Source organism: Argopecten irradians, chromosome 4, assembly GCF_041381155.1.
Source record: "Argopecten irradians isolate NY chromosome 4, Ai_NY, whole genome shotgun sequence".
In the NCBI taxonomy this organism is placed as follows: Eukaryota; Metazoa; Mollusca; class Bivalvia; order Pectinida; family Pectinidae; genus Argopecten; species Argopecten irradians.
This window is the reverse complement of record NC_091137.1, coordinates 48,622,239-48,643,977: the sequence shown is the minus strand read 5'-3', so window position 1 is coordinate 48,643,977 and position 21,739 is coordinate 48,622,239. Positions and strand designations below refer to the sequence as shown.

The 21,739-nt window shown below is 33.2% G+C and overlaps 2 protein-coding genes across 5 annotated transcripts; both read left to right on the top strand.

Annotated features, from left to right (window-relative positions):
• Positions 1-264: 264 nt before the first annotated feature.
• LOC138321889 (phospholipase A and acyltransferase 1-like) lies at positions 265-7,539 on the top strand. 4 transcript variants are annotated; one of them, XM_069265897.1, is made up of 5 exons: positions 265-2,095; positions 4,006-4,124; positions 4,432-4,606; positions 5,788-5,907; positions 6,044-7,539. In XM_069265897.1, the coding sequence occupies exons 2-5, from the start codon at positions 4,022-4,024 to the stop codon at positions 6,054-6,056; spliced, it is 411 nt and encodes a 136-aa protein (XP_069121998.1). In that variant the 5' UTR covers positions 265-2,095; positions 4,006-4,021; the 3' UTR covers positions 6,057-7,539. The 4 variants fall into 4 exon arrangements, with proteins under 4 accessions (XP_069121998.1, XP_069121996.1, XP_069121997.1 ...); XM_069265895.1 differs by having other exon boundaries at positions 265-3,293; XM_069265896.1 differs by having other exon boundaries at positions 266-2,095; positions 3,129-4,124.
• Positions 7,540-16,095: 8,556 nt separating this feature from the next.
• Positions 16,096-21,662, top strand: LOC138321888 (phospholipase A and acyltransferase 5-like). The gene is made up of 5 exons (XM_069265893.1): positions 16,096-16,167; positions 18,678-18,796; positions 19,088-19,274; positions 20,032-20,161; positions 20,295-21,662. Exons 2-5 carry the CDS (start codon positions 18,694-18,696, stop codon positions 20,319-20,321), a joined length of 447 nt encoding a protein of 148 aa, XP_069121994.1. The 5' UTR covers positions 16,096-16,167; positions 18,678-18,693; the 3' UTR covers positions 20,322-21,662.
• Positions 21,663-21,739: the final 77 nt, after the last annotated feature.

Genomic DNA, 21,739 nt, shown 5'->3' with positions numbered 1-21,739 from the left:
CACAAGACATCAAAACTGAATAATAATGATTTTGAAAGATTTGAAGGCAGACACTAAGGAATGGATATATAAATAATTATTTCCCGATAGCGATGTCAGTAAGACATGGTCGTCCAATACTGGTACATTTTACATGCTGAACCAATAGCTTGGTCTATCAGAAGAAATTGAAGTATTAAAAGTATCGACCTTCCTTATTACAGTGAAGCTACTTGTTTGCTCATTTAATTGTAGGGGTGCTCATTTAATTGTAGGGATGAGCATTTCATTCAATATTTTAGATAGATTCCGAACAGCTGCTGCTTCAAAATTAACCAAGAAAAAATGTGTAATAAAAAGATAGGAAAAAAATCAATACATATAAGTATATCTAGGTAAAGAACGAGTGAAAACACTAGGATTGTATCAAGTACTATAAGACGATAATGGAGTATGTCCGTAATCATTTGGTATATGCACAATGTCATATTTTATCTACAGCATCTATGTATCAACAGTTACATGTATATCATGTTTCGCATTTAAGAGTGTAGACGATGACCTTTGAACCTTTGTATCGCTGCTCATTTCATTGAAATGTTTAATAATGATGAAATAATGATCTAAAAATAGCTATGGTTTTTCCATCTTATATAAATAGATAATTAAACATCTTTTTGACCAATCAACCAATATAATTGGATATCATTTCAGTGACATACAAATTAACAATGCATTGATAGACATTTGTACTGTAGTGACAAGACGTTGTATTAGGGAAGCGTATCAGGAAATGAGTGGAATTTGTCGCAACAATTGCTATTCAGGTATAAATATTTCCTCTAAACTGTTTGCATATAAATCGATAATAATGCCATATGAAAACAAAAATCCAAATCAAGCTTGCAGAGTTGAAACGTTAACATTTAACGCTATATGCTAAGAGTTTGGTGACCAAGTCCTTTATAATATCCCTTGAAGGTTACACGTGAAATATTATTTCTCTTTCGCCATTTATTAAATTTTATATCGAGATTGGCATTCTTATGTAAACAAAAAATGACCAACGCATAAATCCACAATGAAGAAATTCATCTTATACGGCAATAAATAATTCTTACGCAAGAAAACATGGAACAATTTCCAAATATTTATTGCAAATCACTTAATAATATATTGATATATAACACATTAGACATTGTTCATTTTAAATTTCAAATCGCTTAAAAGTATACGTCTATGGTAGTCTATGTCTATAGAGAAAAGACACGAAACTTACACAGAAAAGACACGACAGTGACGTCATTCATTGTCAACCTCTGTACTCATTCATATTCACCTACCGAATCGTTTACGATACGATGTCGCTTTAGACCTGGCTGACTGATAATGTGGCTATATAGAAATGAATTTGAAAATGCTCCGCCTGTGATTGTAGACGCCTAGAACACAAACTATTTTGAAATCATAAGGTGTAACTGGACTCCGTACTGTGCATTGGACACATTCGTTACAGGAGCGAGATAAAATGGCTAGTTATTGTTACAGTAGTTGGAAAGCTTTTCATAGTTTGTACAATGTAACAATGTAACGGGAGCGTGTTAGGCCAAGTATTATATGACGTCAAACTTCTCCAGATTCTCAAGTGTGTATGAAAACGACACAGATTTGGCTGATATTAAAGCTTTCGCTTGTCTGTCTGCTGTGGAGAGGTTATAGAACTTTCTAGAATATTATCACGTGATTATAAGTAGGGATCTAGAATGATCTATTTCCAGAAAGTTCTGTGTGTATATTTGTTTATTGTTTTAGTTAGATATTTCTAGAAGTAGAAGGTTCTCCAATATTCTTGAATTAGGGTTTAGCAATATATGTACTCCAGCTGTCCAAGGCTAATTAGACATATCAAGAATTGTAAAGCACCATGTTAGATTAAATTGGGAGAGCTATTGTGACTATCTGTGAATTGTTACAACGCATTGTGTGGATTTATTCATATTGCCTGAAACTTTACAAATTATCTGTGGACATTAATTTTCCTCGTAAATTTGTGAACATTATTAATTAGGAAACTGGAAGGATCAAGGATTATACCATGACATTCGCATACAGACAAGTAACACTTTAAAGTCTTGTATTAGTCTTGTAACATCATTAATTACTTAAGATATTGTAAACCATCTCTGTATAATAAAAATATATTTAAATTGTGTTTTGAAAATAGCTGCTGGTTTTTCATTTCTGTTATTTTTGCTCGTAACACCTTATATAAAGGCATAACGGATTTTTATTACGGTCTGGCCATGTACAAAATATAATATTGGTTCAACCTTTGGGATGATAATTATCCCAGGACGTGGTTTTACCTCCAATGTCGGAACCCCATTAAATTTAATAACTCTATATCTCAATCTATTTTTATAGTAAAAAAACAAGTCACGTGCGTATACCTCATTCATGCCATTGGCTGAAATATAGAATAACATTATGTTCTTGTGTGTTTTCTTTCAAATAGAGTGATAGTTTGCTTGCCATTTGTCGAAAAAAATGATTTATTTAAAAATATGTACACTCCAAAATAAGTACTTTTATACTATAAATAATGGACTGAAATGAGTTATAAAACCGCAATTTCCACGTTTTATCTATAAATGCGAATTGACAATTCAGTCGGTCAAACCGTCTAATCTAGGATCAGCGAAGATCGGCTACCCCCGGCTGAATTCGTAGAATTCTACATTTCTATTTACCTGCTTCTGGTTTTAGATTAGATAAATATAACACAAAGAAAATCAGATCTCCGTTAAAAGACCAAATTTTATATATCAAATAACAGGTCAGAGAAATCATTATATTTAATGGTAAACACACAATTACGTGATTACTAGTTACCAACTATTCTATTCTATATTTCGGCCAATGGCATGAATAAGGTATAACCACGTGACCTGTTTTACTACGTTTTTACTACAAAAACACGCGTTTTGTACCAATATGAGGAAATCCCCCGCGGATCGTTGTTTCATTTCTAAAGTTGGGAGACAGATTGAATTTCATAAATATATGTTTGCATCTATTTTTCAGCTAAGCGTTTGTTATGTACATGTATTTCCAAATCATTTTTTCCAAATCTTTTTGTTCGATTGTAGTGGCTCTCGCATACCAGACAACCCGTAGCCAATAACTAGACTTATGCCATGCCATTCCTGCGTCTCTTTAAGTATCTCTCAAATGGCCCCCATCATCCCTCTTAAATATCCTGGCTGGAACTTGGAACTTTCTTTTGGGCGCACACATATAAAACATTTCGACAGGTATGAGTTAAGCTCAGTGACAGGAATTTCGTGAACAAGTCTTTGTCATTTTCTGCTTAAATGTCACACATTTATATTGCACAGAATTTTGTAATTTTATTGTAGTTTTCGCAGTGATTAACTCATACCACAAATCGAGGCTTTGAGGTTGAGGATTGTCTTTCAATGGCAAAAATTAAACATATTTGGGTATAAATGGCGTTGAGAGTGGCGACAATTACTCGTTATACAGTATTAGTAGATCTGATTGTAGATGGGGAATTATCTTGTGTGTTGTAATCAACCAAGAAATCATCTATCGTAAAGTCAAAATACTCACCTGGTAGCCCTTTAACTCGTTCAAGTTTGGCTGTACTGACAACGTTCACGGTATCAAATATGTGTACTTTTAACATTTAGTAAGTACCAATAGGGCGAATAGTTCCATTTACCTGGCCCTTTATTCCATTACCACATACAGCTCCTTTCGTCAACCATCTTCGTTATGAAGTTAAGAAGGTTGTCTGGTTAAAATCGTTGTTTAAAAATAGCAGACGACGAATAGTAAACGGAAGAAGTTCCGGCGCTACTTCCAGTTTAAAAGGTCAAATCTATCATACTCTGGGGGTTAAAAGAAAAAAAAATCCCACTGGTAAAACCCGTGACAAATTAGTGAAAGGTGGGAGAACATTATTATAAAAGATTGATCTTAGGTACCATTTTTATTTTTCAGACTTAGACGATAGTGTATGGCGTCAACATATGTCAGCCCTCGAGAAGTTGAAAAGTTTCTAGAAGGAGACCTGATTGAATTTCCAAGACTTTTTTATAAGCATTGGGCTGTTTACTTAGGTATATATTATACAATATATTTAGTTAACATTTGGTTGGTGCGACACTGATATAATTCCAGAAAATGTTGTTTTGGTTAACTAAAATTTCACGATCTTGTGATAACGTATACTTAAACCAATATTTATATATTATATCTCGACTTCAATATGGTTCAACGAAATCGTGAAAATATCATCTCCCTGAAAATGAACGGCTATACGGTTAATAATTTTATAAGAATACGTGTATGTTTTTAGTTTTTACGTTTGGACATGTGGGTGAGGTGATATGATTTAATTAACTCTCATTTATTTACCTTCTGTAGGTGATGACATCATCATTCATGTAACTCCATGTGATGATGAGGATAGGAGTGATTCACGTATCTTCCGTAGTAAATTTTGCGGTAAACCCAAAGTCTGTGTGAAGATAGAGCCCATCTCCAACGTTGAGAACAGTTCCCAAGCAAGACGAAACAATGAAATCGACCAGTTTCATAAGTATGTATGAATGAAATGATTCTATTTTATTTGATAAACGAGAACGAGAAAAGTGCCAACTGTTTCTTTAATAGATCATGTCATTTCAGGATATGGTATTAATTACCTGAAAAAATATGGTGAACACGATAATTATAAGGAGATTCGAAATTGCAATCAACATGATGATAACTATTACTAAAATGTCAGAGCCTTTAACCAGTTTCTGAGGTAGAAGCCAAGGAGGCATATTTTTCATCGTGTCGGTAATACCGGAATCCGATCGAGTTTCTAAATAAATCAGAATTGACGTAACACAGACGCATGTCCGATTCATTGTAGAAAAACAAGAACATGTTATTTATAAAACATTTCTGAAGTCAGATATTCATATTTCAATCATACTACAGCTCAATTTGATACCGTAACTTACACGTCAACCCGTAGAAATATTATTTTAATCTGATTACGAATGCGCTAAGATTAAATAATGCAGAACAGTTTGAATCGCAGTATTCATTAAAGTAGTCATGATAGGCAACATCATAATAATGCTTAATTACAAGACATTAATTTCTCCCATACTTCACAGGGATATCCCGCGGTTGTTAGGGAAAAGATATCCCTATCTTACACAGGGGGGTGTAAGTCAGCTCACACGAGCTAGCAATAACATGACGTCATCAATATATGCGGCGTAACTGCGCCGCGCATTGTAGATGACGTCATCAATTTTGACGCATAACGACGTTCCTGCTATAATGGCGCCATGAAAAAGCTGGAAACCAAGGGGAATTTCATCATTTTTGATACTAAGTATGAGAGAAAAAGAATCAAACATGGGTCTGTGAAGTGGACAGGGATATCTCAACCCTCGTGAAAGATTTTGGCCGTCAACCCTCGGCAAGCCTCGGGTTGACCGGCCAAAATCTTTCACTCGGGTTGAGATATCCCTGTCCACTTCACAGACCCATGTAAGATTCTATTAGTCCCACCATTATGTTTCAAACTATTCTGAGTATTCCAAACTTTACTATCATACTGAAAAAACAAGGCAACAGAGAACACAAACCGCGACCATTTTGACTCGAAACTCAAAACTTTGAATTGAAACATTGATAGTTCTCCTCTCTTTTCAATTTTAAAGTAATTGTTTCACTTGCATAATATATTTATATAGATTTGTGTGTGTTTACTTTCAGGCCTTTAGACCCATCTGAGATAAAAGAAAAAGCGGGGACAATGGTTGGACCATTTGACTACAACCTATTTACAAATAATTGTAAACACTTCGCAGTTTACGTGAGATATGGCGTGAAGAGGTAAAAACAAGTTATGTTATTATTTTAAGAAGCAAATTGTTATATTGTTGGATTAGTTATTCTTTAGCATAACTTTCATTCTAAAAATGTCAATAATTATACAAATGGTTAATTGTTTCATGTTATTTTATTGCAGATTGAAAAAATAACCAATATTTATTCAAGTCGGAGAAGAGGTAGTACTGTTAGTACCGAGAAGACCACTGTTGCTAGGGTATAAGCTACGTGCAAGAGTATTTTGCCATTTACAGTATGTGTGTCACCGCATCGAAATTTCTTTACAGTGGAGAAACTATATATTATAACGCTCACCAAACAGTATGTACTCACCTCTTTAAATGCAACAACAGAGATGAAAAAAATCCATAGACATATATACAACGATTTACATTCTATACATAGTTGGTGCAGCATCGACTCGAGTATGATTGCAAGCTAAATACACACGGAAGTAAAAGATGGTTTTGGTGTCGAACAGCCATTGAATTCGAAGAAAAAACAATTCAGGGATTTATTGATATTATTTATTATTTATGATACTATTAATTATTTAATTAAGTGACTTGATGATACTATTCACAAATTAGATTTTAATTTGAATGTTTCGCATTGTAAAATATGAAAGAAAACAATTAGTGATTTATTGATATTATGAATTTGTGTTGTGTTGCATTGTAAAGAGGAAAAACAATTAGAAATCAGCTATCATTTGTCCTCAGAATGTTCCCTACAGTATGTGATATTGGTTGTTTTGTTGTGCGAGTTGATAGGACTTGATAGCTTGTGGTTGGGCAAGTATTGATATTAATGTTTTGACGAATATATCATGTTTTGACATGACAATTGCATGTAGGTGTTTTTGTGTGTGAGTGTGTGTGTGAGAGAGAGAAGGCAGATTATGATGAATTTTATGTTTGAGAGGTGTTGTGTTTGAGTGTAAAAGTGCCATGAGTGTGTTAGTTCATAGCTAAAGGTTTGTAATAGAAAAAAATGGATTCTAGCGTTTTTACGAAATCTGCGCTGAATATGTATTGTTTTCTCACCATGCCATCTCAGGATATTTTAAAAGACCATTACTGTTTTGATATAATTTACTAAAAGTTTATTTTCTTATTCCATATTTAAGATTATTATGAATTATGCATCATCTGTCATTTTTATTGTTTGTTTCAGGAAATTAATATCATGGTTACCTCATTAAGAATTGAGTTGTATCTTTTCGAAAGTATGATAGTTACGGACAAACTGTATCAATATAAATTGTATTTATTTTACATCCATAGCGAAACAAGCGCATTTGCTAACAACATATGCCCCTCCCTCCCTTTATCCCTTTATATGGAGTTTTGATATTCAACAAATATTAAATCATTTTAAGTGAAGAACGCATATCAAGTGAATGAAAATACCTTTTTAATTGACAGATTAATTAATACAAATGCAGGTTATGTTTTGTATTAATTATTTTAAACAGATTTTTTACAGGTAATATTGCAAATATATTTGTATCAAAATCAATTTATCCATGGGTTGATAAATACAATACATAACTGTGTGATAATAATGAAGGTTGTTCATATAGAACATTGTATACTTTCACTTACTGTGCAATTAACAAAGTTGAGAAATGTACCACTCTTGTTTTCTTAATAACTAGTTTTCATTTTCATCCACATAATGTATTCTTGTTGACGCTGAAATATTTGATGTTTTGACGATGATTTACACGAACCTATTTTTGAATGATACAACTTTCTCCATTCAACCATAATATTGTTACAAATGAATTACAACTACGTGTAATGAGAAAATCAGACGATACCAACATAGAAGCAAATATATACAATGTATATGTACATCGCCTAACCAGTCTGATATCCCGAGCGACGTAGTACCGTGTATACATTTAGTATATATCCCTTGCTGTACAGGATATCCATTGTGACGTCATGACATGATTCAATGATATTACGTCCGGATTCGAAGACACAATGGCTCCTTCCGTTAGATTATTGCAACACAATTCGTCGTTAAGATTCTTCGAAACGTATGTTGTTGCGGTTAATTGAGAAATAACACCCTAAGTTAGTGAACGACGCGAACGATTGACCTATCGCCAAGCGTAATATAGCCACGCCCCGTGCTCGCAAATTCAAATGCTTCTATCCAATTTCAGAGCACACACAAAACAAAATACAAAGTCACGTGCGGTTTGATTGACAGCTAACTATCCGTCAGTTACAAGTCTCGTCTCATAAATTTTTCATTCAATGAGTTTACAAACCTAACCCTGATAAACACAAGCCGGAAAATACGTCTCGGCTTGGGAAAACATCTAGCGCTAACCTTCTCTTTAGCTCGATCGCTTGTGCGTAAGACTGGTACATTGTAAGTCAGATGTCTGAGTTTGGCATTTATCGTAGGCAGTTGTTATGTATATGTGCGCACAAAATAAAAAACAACTTTCTTCTTATTGTATTGAATACATATTAAGCAAAATATAAGTGAAAAAATAATGAAAATAAAAAAAAAATCATTCTTTGATTAAAGTAAAAGTTACGGTTGATAAAACCTACCCTAATTTCACTTTTCAATTTGAAGTCCCATTCGATTACCAATAAAGCTACCGAACGATAAGTTGTTGAACTTGGGTACACGTAGCCTCACATTGTCAAATAATCATGTGTATCGTTATTAAGATCAATGTACTCTTTTATATGTTTTAACGTCTCTGTTCGGATGTGCATCAAGCGTCTGAATGATTTGGAATTTAAGCCCTAAAGCGTCTGTCGGTGTGGCTATCCGGAACGTATTGAGCAGCTTTGCCATCATCACGTACATGTCCTGTTCAGCTATTCGGCGACCTGTAACGACCATAATATGTATGTTTATCATCATGCAATTTTTTGAAATATTGATTTTCAACAAAGCAATAGTAGCATAATAATTAATTTGGTTTTAGAACCTGTTTAGACTAATGGCATCTTGTATGCCTATCAATTACTTCCTAGGTATACTTGAACATAACATTGTTGATAAAAAGTGTGAATGTATCTGGCCTTAACATAGGTACATGTATATGTAAAACAATTCAGTCGTAGATAATTCTTTGTCAAACAACACAACAATCTACAAGTAAACAGTAATACTTATGGTTAGACCCTATGTACAGACACTTTTTACCAACTAAATAATTTGGTGACAGTAATATTTACCCATCTTTGTGCACTAAACAAAAAAATCAAATAACATAACAATTTTCGAGTCAACAGTAATACCGGTAGGCCTGATGCACTTTTTATCAACTTAGTTATGTTCTAGTATACCTAAGAAGTGATATAGAGGCATTCAAAATATCACTAGTTTAAACAGGGTCTAAAACCTTAAATTACATTTATACACGAGATTCAAAAAAATGTTTTCATTTTGTAAATACAAAAGTAAATTTCTAATTGTTGTCACTGAAACGGTATATAATTGATAATATCAAGTAATTACGTTGTGAAGTTACTGTGGCATGAATGTACCAATCGGATATGAAATGTGTCCACGTTACAAGTCACATCTAAATACAAATTAACATTTCATGTTATTCACTTTTCACTTTGCTGTGTCTAACAAATCATCACGCGATACCACGTGGTATCAATATCATTCTATTTTCTGTGCGCTTCCACTCCTTTTACACAAACAATCGCAAATGAATATGACGTAAAAACAACAGATTTACGTTGATTCACTAACCCCCTACATGCATCTACAACAATGATGCAATATCACATTAGAACGATTTAATGACTGTTTACATTTGTAATCTTTTTATCTTCAATGACATACATATACATAGCCACACTTTTGTTTGATCATTCACATGTATATTAATAATGCCAGGTAGCAAACGAAATGATTGCAGCTAGATTAGTTTTAAAATAAAATATTATTAAGGATGGATTCATGAAGTTAACTATCAATGATTTATATAATCTTCTCCTACCTAGGGAATGCGACAACGAAATCACAATCGACGGGTAATTCATGAATGTCTAATACGATGCTTGCCGAAGTCTGGACATTCATGAATTTCCCCGAGGGTGGTAATTTCGTTTCCACACCCTCATAAGTAGTAAATGATTGTTTTTCTTTCACATTCAAACTGAAAAGTTGAAATAATAGCATTAAAAGAGGTATTTTCAAGAAAATGAACATGTTTCTGTTGATCGCCATTATTGATGATGTCTTCGACAATGCAAGCCACGATTACTCCGCATGACATAATAAAGTCATGTAATTGTTTTACTGGAGCTCTCATACCTTAGTGGTTGACAGAGAAATCACTCATCATAGCTAAACCCATTACATATCAGTGAATGCTGTGAAAAAAACATTAATAAAACAAAGTGATATTTGCCTGGAGTGAAGATATCTACTCGTACAAGCTGCTTTCACACTGCGATTGGTACAATACTCGGTATTATGTAATGATATCAATCTTTATACACATAATAATAATGTTCATGTATATGGACAAAAATGTCGTTTTTACACCAGTATGATAGTAATATTGTGTCGCGTTTGGTGTTTCTGAATATTCCCACTTCTAACACCATTTGTCGCGTTCTTTACTACTCGTGTTTTCCCTTGACTAATTTCACTTCTCGACACCAGTAGTCGCGATTTATAGTCATTTTACTTCTGTTTTCTTTCTTCCAATCACCACAAATTCACTTGAAGTAATATTTACTATTTATTTACAACACTTCACAATATGTACAGGATAACAAAACACAGTTGATACGAAATAAAACCTTAAATATTGTATTGGATAGCTACCAGTCTGATATTAGTTATAATAACGTCATATTTGATTGTGACATCACTTTTAGGCTGCATAGCAGATTCCGTAAACAAAAATGTCTGATAGGCGGTTTGTTTGCAAAGCGAATCAAATCAAGGTGGTAGCTACAAACATTGTACTTTCGGAAGAAACAATTATGTGAGGGAGTCTCACCTCAATATATATCTAATTGAAAAATTATTATCATTTACCATAATTTGTCAACCTATCTTTCCGTCTAGATCCATTAGGTGTATAAATTAATGATCGGGTTTGATCAACATATTTTCAATGCAGATCTGAACGCCGATCGCTTAACACCGTGAACCATTAATCCACAGTCTATAGAATGACGGAATAAAGGCCTATACAAAAAGACTAACTGGAGACAAGTAAATATGAGTGTTGTACCTTAGATATACACCAATTCGATTTAATACTAATTATTTCCATGAATTATATCTTTTTCTATCAGAACTATTTTTTACGTGTTCTATGGTCTTGTTCCTTGTCTAGCTGGTAATGGATAATTCCACTTCATTAACGGGAATTCTTTTTAACAGAAATATATGCTTCTAATGCGTTCTCTAAATCTCATTTTAAAAGTATGATTACGTAATATCAAAAGGAGAACAAAAATTATTCAACAATATGAGACGGCGATTACACAATTATGGCACACATTCTGGCTAATAGAATACAATTTCGCCCAAAAGATATAATTAATTAGGACAAAAACTATTATTTTTTGTCAAATATGTCAGATATTAATATACTTATCCAAGATGCTTTTGACTATACGGATTTAGAACAGTCATGCAGAAGGAGCGATAAGTTTTCTAGATTAATCTAAAGCTTTTGATAAAGTAGAATGGTCATGGGTTAACAGATGCATTGAGGAAACCTGGCGCAAGATATCAAAACAGGATAACAATGCCTTTGAAAGATCTGAAGACTTACACTAAAACGAATGGGTGTGTAAATAAAAATTTTCCGATAGCGAGATCAGTAAGACATGGTTGTCCAATACTCGTACATTTTACAAGCTGAACCATAAGCTTGCTCTATCAGAAGAAATAAATAAAAAGTATCGTCCTTCCTTATTAAAGTGAAACTACCTGTTTGCTGATGCCTCATGACCTTTCTGTCAGGCATGAACATTTAATTGTAGGGATGAACATTTCACTCAAAATTTAAGATAGATTCCTAACAGCTGCTGCCTCAAATAATAACCCCAAAAATGTATATTTAAGCAGATGAAAAATAAAAAATCCAATATATACAACAAATGTACAAACATATTCAGGTAAAGAACGAATGAAAACACTAGAAGCTTATCATGGATAAATAATCGATAATAATGCCATATGGAAAAATCCAAATCAAGCTTGCAAGGTTTAAACGTTGAAACTTAACGTTATATGGTAAGAATTTTGTAACCAAATCCTTTGTAAAATCCCTTGAAGGTTACACGTAATATCACATATTTTTATAAAATGAAAGAAGGATTTAGTCATTGACAACAGGAAGAATGAAAATGGAGGGGTGGAAATAATTGTTTATATTAAGGACTTCATTTTCAGTTGACATTGCAAACGTTTGTAAAACGTAATCCGTATGTAACATTTATTTTCTGTTGGTTATTATATGACAATCCAAGATTTATTTTGATAATAGTATGTGCGGCAGTTGAAGAATAGTTATTTATTAACCGATTGTATGATTTGTATTAAAGGATTTATGCAGTCAAAAATGATAATTTCAGTTTATGCTGGAAATGGCTTTATTAGACCGTGTAGAAACCTCTCCGTGCCGCGCGCGACCGGAATAACCTGTAAACCGCCGATATCGAGGTCAAATTTTCTGACCGCCCGATTATGCATATTTTCTAGCCCTAAACCGTGTGACGTCACAATAGTCCGTGGCTTATAGCTGTACTTTAACTGATGTGCTATCACGTACATCGACGGTCACAGGAAAAGCCGATCAAAGATTTTTTTATGATTACTTTTGAGTGAAGTTAATCGTACAATAACTTTGTCTCGAATATAAATAACTAAAAGAGTGAAATTCGATGTTTCAAATACTCTAATTTATGCTCTAATAGCAGGTATCTTCGTGTATTTATGAAAGAAAATCCACACAGAAATAAAAGTTTCCGATTTTTTGTCGAGGAGTTCAGCAACGAATACGCTTTAATTAAATAATATTTTCCTGTAGTCTGTATCTTTGATACATTATGAATTGCAAAGTTTGTGACTGTAGAATGAAATTTTACGTAACAATTGAAGAAATCCTTAAAAGCATCAAGGATATGATGCTTGACATACGTACACACCGATGATTTATCATTACAAACATTGTGTTGTGTGTTGCTAACCGAATAAATCGAGATACATTTATTACAATACCGTAAAACGTTTCAACATGTGGTAGAAAGAATTTACTTTTGATATTATAAAAGATCTAAATATTGAGATATTAAGCAAAACAAACTATTTTTTTTCAGACCGTGCGGTCGCTTTCAATTTTTAATTGATACACGAGTAGATACACCGACATGATATATATATAATTAGCCATGCCTTTGGTTTGATGGTTATGCAATACCTTGACCAGGATGTTATTTACCTGTACACAACGCCATTCATCGAACTCACCTGTAATTACCTGGCCGCGGGCAATTTGCTATTCGGTGGACTATATCGGGTATTTGCTATTGTCTTACTGTCAATCAGGTAAGGACATCCATTAATTGGATTGTGATTTGAATTATGGAAACCCCGTACATCTATGCTCTAGGTTTTTTTACTGTCCATTTTTAAATGAAGATGTAAAAGCAAATGGAAATAAAATATACCTGATCATACCTAGGAATACATATTATAACATACACACATATATATGTCGTACGCAGGTAAAACAAAAATGGAAGGTGACTTATTCAGAAACAAAAATGGTTCTTAGAACTAGTTCAACTAAAGGTTTAACCTTAAAAATTATTCCAGTCTAGACTGTAATTACGGAATCGTGGCATATAGCAATCTCCAGTAATTTCTAAGGTATTAGTAAAAATTCTTAGCATGTATTTTCACCGTTTCGAATCTTAATGTACATGTATAGTCATACAAGGAGGGTTACAACATTATCACACTAAATATACTTATTTAAATATCACGTAGTATATTTTTAAAAAGGTACAAGATATTATATCTATTTTTAATGCCTGTATACGAGTAATTTCAATTTTCATTTGAACACTGTATGTGGTTACTTTTTGGATTATACGATAAATGTTCATATATCATACTATTAAATCTCGGTATGATATACAAAACGGTCGACAATGAATATACTATTTTAAGAATTTAGTATAATTTTGAAATAATGAATTTAAATCTACATTTAAACTGTAATATAGGAACATATATCAGAAATACCATTGATGTATTTCTGCTTTTTAGTAAACGTTATGGATAAAGTTTCAAAGGCAACAATATAGATATACATATTATTTTCGGTATAAGTTCGGTACTGTAACTCCAATATCACATAACTGATAACCGTCCGCATTTTATTTTTACTCAAAAACTGTGCCGTGTTTGCATCGTTATAGCAGAAGTTTGAATGAAATAAAAACACAGATTCTAGATATATTCATGCTAAATTTTGGGATTTTACTCGTAAAAAGATAGTGTTACATTATACTTTTTTATTACACTGAAATTTACATCATATGCTATCTAAATCTCAGTCCAGACTGATCCGAACATCATTTTGATATCGCTATCAAATTGGACTGATTATCTAATCTAAAGTTTAATGTATGCTTGTTTGAATTTTTGAAGTGGTGTAAATGGAATGTTTTGAAACTGAAAATATCTACATCAAAAAGCTAGAATAACCATTTACTCGAAAAACTCAAATTGTAGATCTAACGTATACGTATATATGCTGTATGTATGTATAGTACTAGGCTTACCTTGTGTAGCCGCGGACTACTCTGACATCACAAGACCACGTGACCACCTAGCTCATTATCTCTGAACCGTAGTCGACACTACCCGTAAATCACGACCAAAACCAACCGATAGCGCTAAAAGCTAGGCGATTCGTTGGGTGGGACTTAATTTTTCATTCATCAAAAGCAATATCCTGACGTATTATCAAAAAAAAAATTTGGCTGCACAAATCCTTTAATGGTATGTGTATTCGTTATAGTTAATATCCAAAATAATTCTGTCATACAATGTACATTAATGACCAAAAACAGACAAAACGACGGCCAGAAGAGAGGAGCAGACTGACATGATTAACAAAAACAACATTTATGTAATTTTCTGATAAATACCGGACTCTAAGTTGGCATGCAACCACACCTTGATCCGAGTCTAACGACCAGTTGATCAGTTTCTTAGGCCCATAGGTGGCACTGATAGCCAATATTGTAGTCATGACGTAGTTGTAATTGAAGTAATTTAACATGCCTGAACTCACTCTAGGTTATGTGCAAAATAAAGTCATTAATCCCATTTACACGCTGAATTTATACATATTTATCATTCATAGAGGCGATCGCATTATTGAATCTTCATGACTAACATGATTTACATATCTCAGCAAAATAATTCTTCATTTGATGTATATAGTTGGTTGTTATTTCTATACCTACGGATCTCACATTATTTCTCAATATCCATGTAGGTATCACTATTTGTCATTTTTCAATGAAATGTGCGCTATTGTTCATACACGTGTGATACTGACGCATGTACATGTATCTGCACCACTCTGCATTTAAATAACATCTCAAAATATTACTCTTTGTTATGCCGTCTGTTATTCCTATTGTCGCACACATATCTTTTAACAATTGCGTATCCTTATAACAATAGCAGTTAAATTTACCGGTCAAAATGAATGATAGTATCGGTAACTATGAAGATGAGTACAAGATACATGTTGAAGTAGCTGTTATATGCACAATGTCATATTTTACTCACTGCATATATGTATCAACACTTATATATATTATCCTATCCATGTATCGCCTTTAAGAGTGCATCGTCGGTTACCCACGTTAATCAGTCTATGGTTTGTAAACAGAGCGTAGTGAAGTAAGAGTGAAAACGTCAATCTATTTATAAACATTGGCTAAAAATTGCATGCACATGTGTAGGTTTTTCCAGTGATATAAAAATAGGGCCACACAAAATCAACCAATAGAAATTCGATATCATTTCAGTGACGTATAATTGTAGAATGTATTGATAGATATTATGTAATTAGATTCAAATGATTAAGTGACATGATATGCTGATACAATATTATATTAGGGAGGCGTATCAGGAATATGCTGATACAATATTATATTAGGGAGGCGTATCAGGAAAGGAGTGTAATTTGTCGCAACAATTACTGTACAGGTAAATATATTTTCTCTAAACTGTTTGCATATAAATTCGTGAAAATAATGTAAATTCACTATTAGTTTGTATTGCATTCATGACATGATTTGTTACTGTTTATTCTTTGTGTTAGAATAGTATTTGTTTATCACGGAACAATTTCACAACAGTATTCCTAATTGTACTCCAACATTGGCATCTTCAAGGATTTATATCCCATCTTTAATGTCTTTACTGGATTTTAAGTTCCTTAGAATTAAAAGAAAAAAAATATTTATTAATGTTTAATAGCTTTTTCCCTGCCACGGGATTGTCAAATCACAATCCGCGGACGAATCAATGAATATCGAATTCGAAGCCTGCCGAGATTTGGACATTCATGGATTTCCCCGAGGGTGTTTTAAATCAAAAGCAGGGAAATATTTTTTTGACGCCATCAATATCATTGGACATCGAGATTGGCATTCTTATGTAAATTAAAATGCCAGGGCATAAATTCTCAAAAATGCCAGGGCATAAATTCTCAATTAATAAATTCATGTCACGCGGCAAAAATATAATCTAACGCAAGGAAACATGGACTAATTTCCGAATATTTATTGAAAATCACTTAAGGAATAATATAAAGTTATTTGAAATATTAGAAATTGCTCATACACAATTTCCAATCACTTTAATCACTATGATAGTCTATGTCTATACAAAGATGACACGACTCATTCATAATCGCCTTCCGAATCGTGTATGATACGATGTCGCTTTTGACGGGTGACTGATAGTATGTCTATGGAAATTGAAGTTGAAAGCTCCTCCGCCTTTGAGTGTTGACTCCTAGAACACAAATATTTTGAAAGCATAAGTGTAACTGGACTCCGTACTGTGCGTTGGACACATTCGTTACAGGAGCAAGATAAAATGGATAGTTATTGTTACAGTAGTTGGAAAGCCTATTATAGTTAAAAACTTCATAGGTTTGGGCAGGTCATTTTGTTCTGTTTTTTGGCGTAGCATACATTCTGATCTTTCTCCCACTACTATTGATGGTGTTGATTTCCGTTTTTTTTCTTTTTGTTCGGTTGTAGTGGCTCTCGCATACCAGACAACCCGTAGCCAATAGCTAGACTTATGCCATGCCATTCCTGCGTCTCGTTAAGTATCTCTCAAATGACACCCATCATCCCTCATAAATACAGTCGAATCTGTCTCAAGCAACCACTCAAGGGAAATTGAAAAGTGGTCTCTCAATAGAGAGTGGTCACTTAATAGAGTAGCTCAGGTTTAGGAGAATATAGATTTAAAATATGACTTGTCATTTACTGTTCATGAATTCAGGGAATTATGAACATTTATAGAATATTGAAAAATAAAATGAATATAAAAAAATATATCCTGGCTGGAACTTGGAACTTTCATTTTGACGCACACATATAACAATTTTTGTCAGGTGTGAGTTAAGCTCAGTGACAGGAATTTCGTGAACAAGTCTTTGTTTATTTTCTGCTTAGATGTCACACATTTATATTGCATAGAGTTTTGTCATTTATTGTGGTTTCCCTGCTCCACCACAAATTTCGCAGTGAGTAACTCATCCATTTTAACAAATCGAGACTTCGATATTGAGGATGAAGCTGTCTGGCATCGATGAGATTCATAGAAAGGCACAGACACAGGGGATGGGGCTGTTGATGTAGAGTTTGGAGTACTGTATAACGCTTGTTTTTCGCCAGTGTCTACTTTTGGCAATTTCCGCAATGCCAGTTACTAAACTGAACTTCGGTCATATTAATAAAAGAAATAATTACCGATGTTGTTTTACGCTATATACTGTAGTTATACCGTGGATACATGTACAGTGGTCAAAGTCAATCACGTTTCTGCTACGATACATCAATGCTACTAAACGAGATACATGCACCACCTAGTTATCAGAAACAGAACCATAATAGTTCACAGTTTGAATTTAATCCCTGGTACTTCAATGGCGAAAATTAAATATATTTGGGTATAAATGGCGTTAAGAGTGGCGACAATAATCCTTTATACGTATTAGTAGATCTGATTGTAGAAGGGGATGTACTCAACCAAGAAATCATCTATCGTAAAGTCAAAATACTCACCTGGTGGCCCTTTAACTCGTTCATGTTTGGCTGTACTAACAGCTTCCACGGTGTCAAAAATGTGTACTTGGAAGATTTTAGTATGTTCCAATAGTGAGAACAGTTCCAATTACATTGTTTTTTGCCATTACTACCAAATGTCACCTTGTCCCCTATTTCAAACATCTTCATAATGAAGTTAAGTAAGTTATCTGGTTAAAATCGCTTGTTTACAAATAGCAGACGACAATTAGCAAACGGAAGTACATGTAGTTCCGGTGCTACTTCCAGTTCAAAAGGTCAAATCTATCTTACTCTGGGGGTTAAATGGAAAAAAAAAATCTCCCACTGGTAAAACCCGTGACTATTCCGTGAAAGGTGGGAGAAGATTATTATAAAATATTGATCTTAGGTTCTAGTTTTATTTTTCAGACTTAGACGAAAGTGTATGGCGTCAGCATACGTTAGCCCTCGAAGAGTTGAAAAGTTTCTAGAAGGAGACCTGATCGAATTTCCAAGACTATTTTATAACCATTACGGTGTATACTTAGGTATTTATTATACATTATATTTAGTTAACGTTTAGTTGGTGCAACTTTTACATAATTCCAGAAAATGTTGTTTTGGCAAATTAAAATTTCACGATCTTCGGATAAGAGTACGTATAATTTATCCACTATTTATAATTCTCGACAACAAAAATCGCGAAAATATCTGCAAAACCGAACAGCTATGCGATTAATTATTTCGTAAGAATACATGTATGTTTTTAGTTTTTTACGTTTTGACATGTGGGTGAGGTGATATGATTTAATTCACTCTCATTTATTTATATTTGATAGGTAACGACATCATTATTCACATAACTCCATGTGATGATGAGGATAGGAGTGATTCACGTTTCTTCCGTAGTAAATTTTGCGGTATAACCCTCTTTAAACCCAAAGTCTGTGTGAAGATAGAGCCCATCTCCAACGTTGAGAACAGTTGCCAAGCAAGACGAAACAACGAAATGGACCGGTGTTATAAGTATATATTAATGGAATGATTCTGTTTTATTTGATAAACGAGAATTAGAAACGTGCTTACTGTTTCACTCATAGATCATGTCATTTCAGGAAATGGTATATTTATATAGTAACATATTACACAATAATTATGAGGAGATTCGAAATTATAATCAACATGTTAATTACTATTACTAAAATGTCAAAGCCTTTAGCCAGACATTTGTTTCTGAGGTGGAAGCCAAGAAGGCATATTTTTCATCATGTTGGTAATACCGGAATCCGATCGAGTTTCTGGGTAATTCAGAAATGACTTAACATAGACGCATTTCCGATTTGTGATTGATTGTAGAAAAACAAGAGTATATTGTTTATAAAACATCTCTGAAGTCAGATATTGATATTTCAATCATACTATAGCTCAATTTGATACCGTAACTTATATGTCAACTTTAATGTGATTCCGAATACGCTAAGATTAAATAATGCAGAACAGTTTGAATCGCATTATTCATTAAAGTAGTCATGATATGCAACATCTAAATAATGCTTAATTACAAGACATTAATGTCCCACCATTATGTTTCAAACTATTCTGAGTATTCCAAAATTTACTATCATACTGAAAAAAACCCAAGTCAACAGAGACACAAACCGCGACCATTTTGACTCGAAACTCAAAACTTTGAATTGAAACGTTGATAGTTCTCCTCTCTTTTCAATTTTAAAATAATTGTCTCATTTGCATAATAAATTTATGTGTGTGTGTTCACTTTCAGGCCTTTAGACCCATCTAAGATGAAAGAAAAAGCGGAGACAATGGTTGGAGCATATGACTACAACCTTTTTACAAATAATTGTAAACACTTCGCAGTCAACGTTAGATATGGCGTGAAGAGGTCAAAACAGGTAAGGATTTTTATTTTAAGAAGCAAATTATGATATTGTTGGATTTGGCGTTTATAAGCAGGGTCTTAACTTTAATTCAAAAAGTGTCAATAAACATACAAATGGTTAATTATTTCAAGTTATTCTATTGCAGATTGAAAAAAATAACAACTATTATTAAGTCGGAGAAGAGTTAGCACTGTTAGTACTGAGATGACCACTGTTGCTACGGTTTAAGCTACGTCCAAAGAGTATTTTTCCATTACAGTATGTGTACCACCAGAGGGCCAAAACTGACACTCCCCCTTTCTTTATATTGGAGAAACTATATATTATAACGCTAATTAAACAGCATGTACTCATCTCTTTAAATGCAACAAGAGAGATTAAAAAAATCCATAGACATATGTAACAACGACGTGTAATATCATATTTTACAACGATCTACATTATATACATATTTGGTGCTGCAACGACTCGAGTATGATTGAAAGCTGAATACATAAGTAAAAGATTGTTCTGGTGTGGAACAACCATTGAATTCGAAGTAAACAAGAATTCGTGTGATTTATTGATACTATTTATTATTCAATTAAGTGATTTGATGAAGCTACTTATTGTTTATTATGTGATTTGATGATACTACTTGTAATTAACTTTTAATTTGAATGTTTCGCATTGTAAAATATGAGAAAAAAAACCCTAATTAGTGATTTGATGATACTATTTATTATCAATTTGTATTGTGTTGTATTATAAAGAAGGGTAACAATTATAGATTAGCTATCAGTTGTCCACAATGTTCTCCACAATAAATGATATTGGTTGTTTTGTTGTGCGAGTTGATAGGACGTGATAGCTTGTGGTTGGACAAGTAATGATATTAATGCTTTGATGAATAGATGATGTTGTGACATGACAATTGCATGTAGGGATATGTAGGTGTTTTTGTGTGTGTGTGTGAGTGTGTGTGTGTGAGAGAGAGAGAGAGAGAAGTCAGATTATGATGAATTGTATGTTTGAGAGGTGTTGTGTTTGAGTGTAAAAGTGCCATGAGTGTGTGAGTTCGTAGGTAAAAGTTTGTAATAAAAAATGGATGACAGCGTTTTTACGAAATCTGCAGTGAATATGTATTGTTTTCTCTGCATTTAAGATTTATTATGAATGATGCTTCCACTGCCATTTTTATTGTTTGCTTCAGGAAATTCATATGATGGTTACCTCATTAAGAATTGAGTTGTATCTGTTCGAATATATGGTATTTACTGACAAACTGTATCAAAATAAACTGTATTTAAAAAATACGATAATATTGTACGAAATCTGCAGTGAATATGAATTGTTTTTTCAGCATTTAAGATTTATTATGAATGATGCTTCCACTGCCATTTTTATTGTTTGCTTCAGGAAATTCATATCATGGTTACCTCATTAAGAATTGAGTTGTATCTGTTCGAATATATGGTATTTACTGACAAACTGTATCACAATAAATTGTATTTAAAAATTAAAATTATTTTAAATTTTCATCCACATTATGCATTTTTGAAGACGCTGAGATATTTGATGTATTGACGATGAGTTGCACGAACCTATTTT

Bases quoted from the DNA above. Each gene is read 5' to 3' on its own strand.
- LOC138321888 (XM_069265893.1), top strand. From the start codon at position 18,694: ATGGCGTCAGCATACGTTAGCCCTCGAAGAGTTGAAAAGTTTCTAGAA. The intron at 18,797-19,087 runs GTATTTATTATA...TATATTTGATAG, and splicing joins CCATTACGGTGTATACTTAG to GTAACGACATCATTATTCAC. The intron at 20,162-20,294 runs GTAAGGATTTTT...ATTCTATTGCAG, and splicing joins GCGTGAAGAGGTCAAAACAG to ATTGAAAAAAATAACAACTA.
- LOC138321889 (XM_069265897.1), top strand. From the start codon at position 4,022: ATGGCGTCAACATATGTCAGCCCTCGAGAAGTTGAAAAGTTTCTAGAA. The intron at 4,125-4,431 runs GTATATATTATA...TACCTTCTGTAG, and splicing joins GCATTGGGCTGTTTACTTAG to GTGATGACATCATCATTCAT. The intron at 4,607-5,787 runs GTATGTATGAAT...GTTTACTTTCAG, and splicing joins GAAATCGACCAGTTTCATAA to GCCTTTAGACCCATCTGAGA.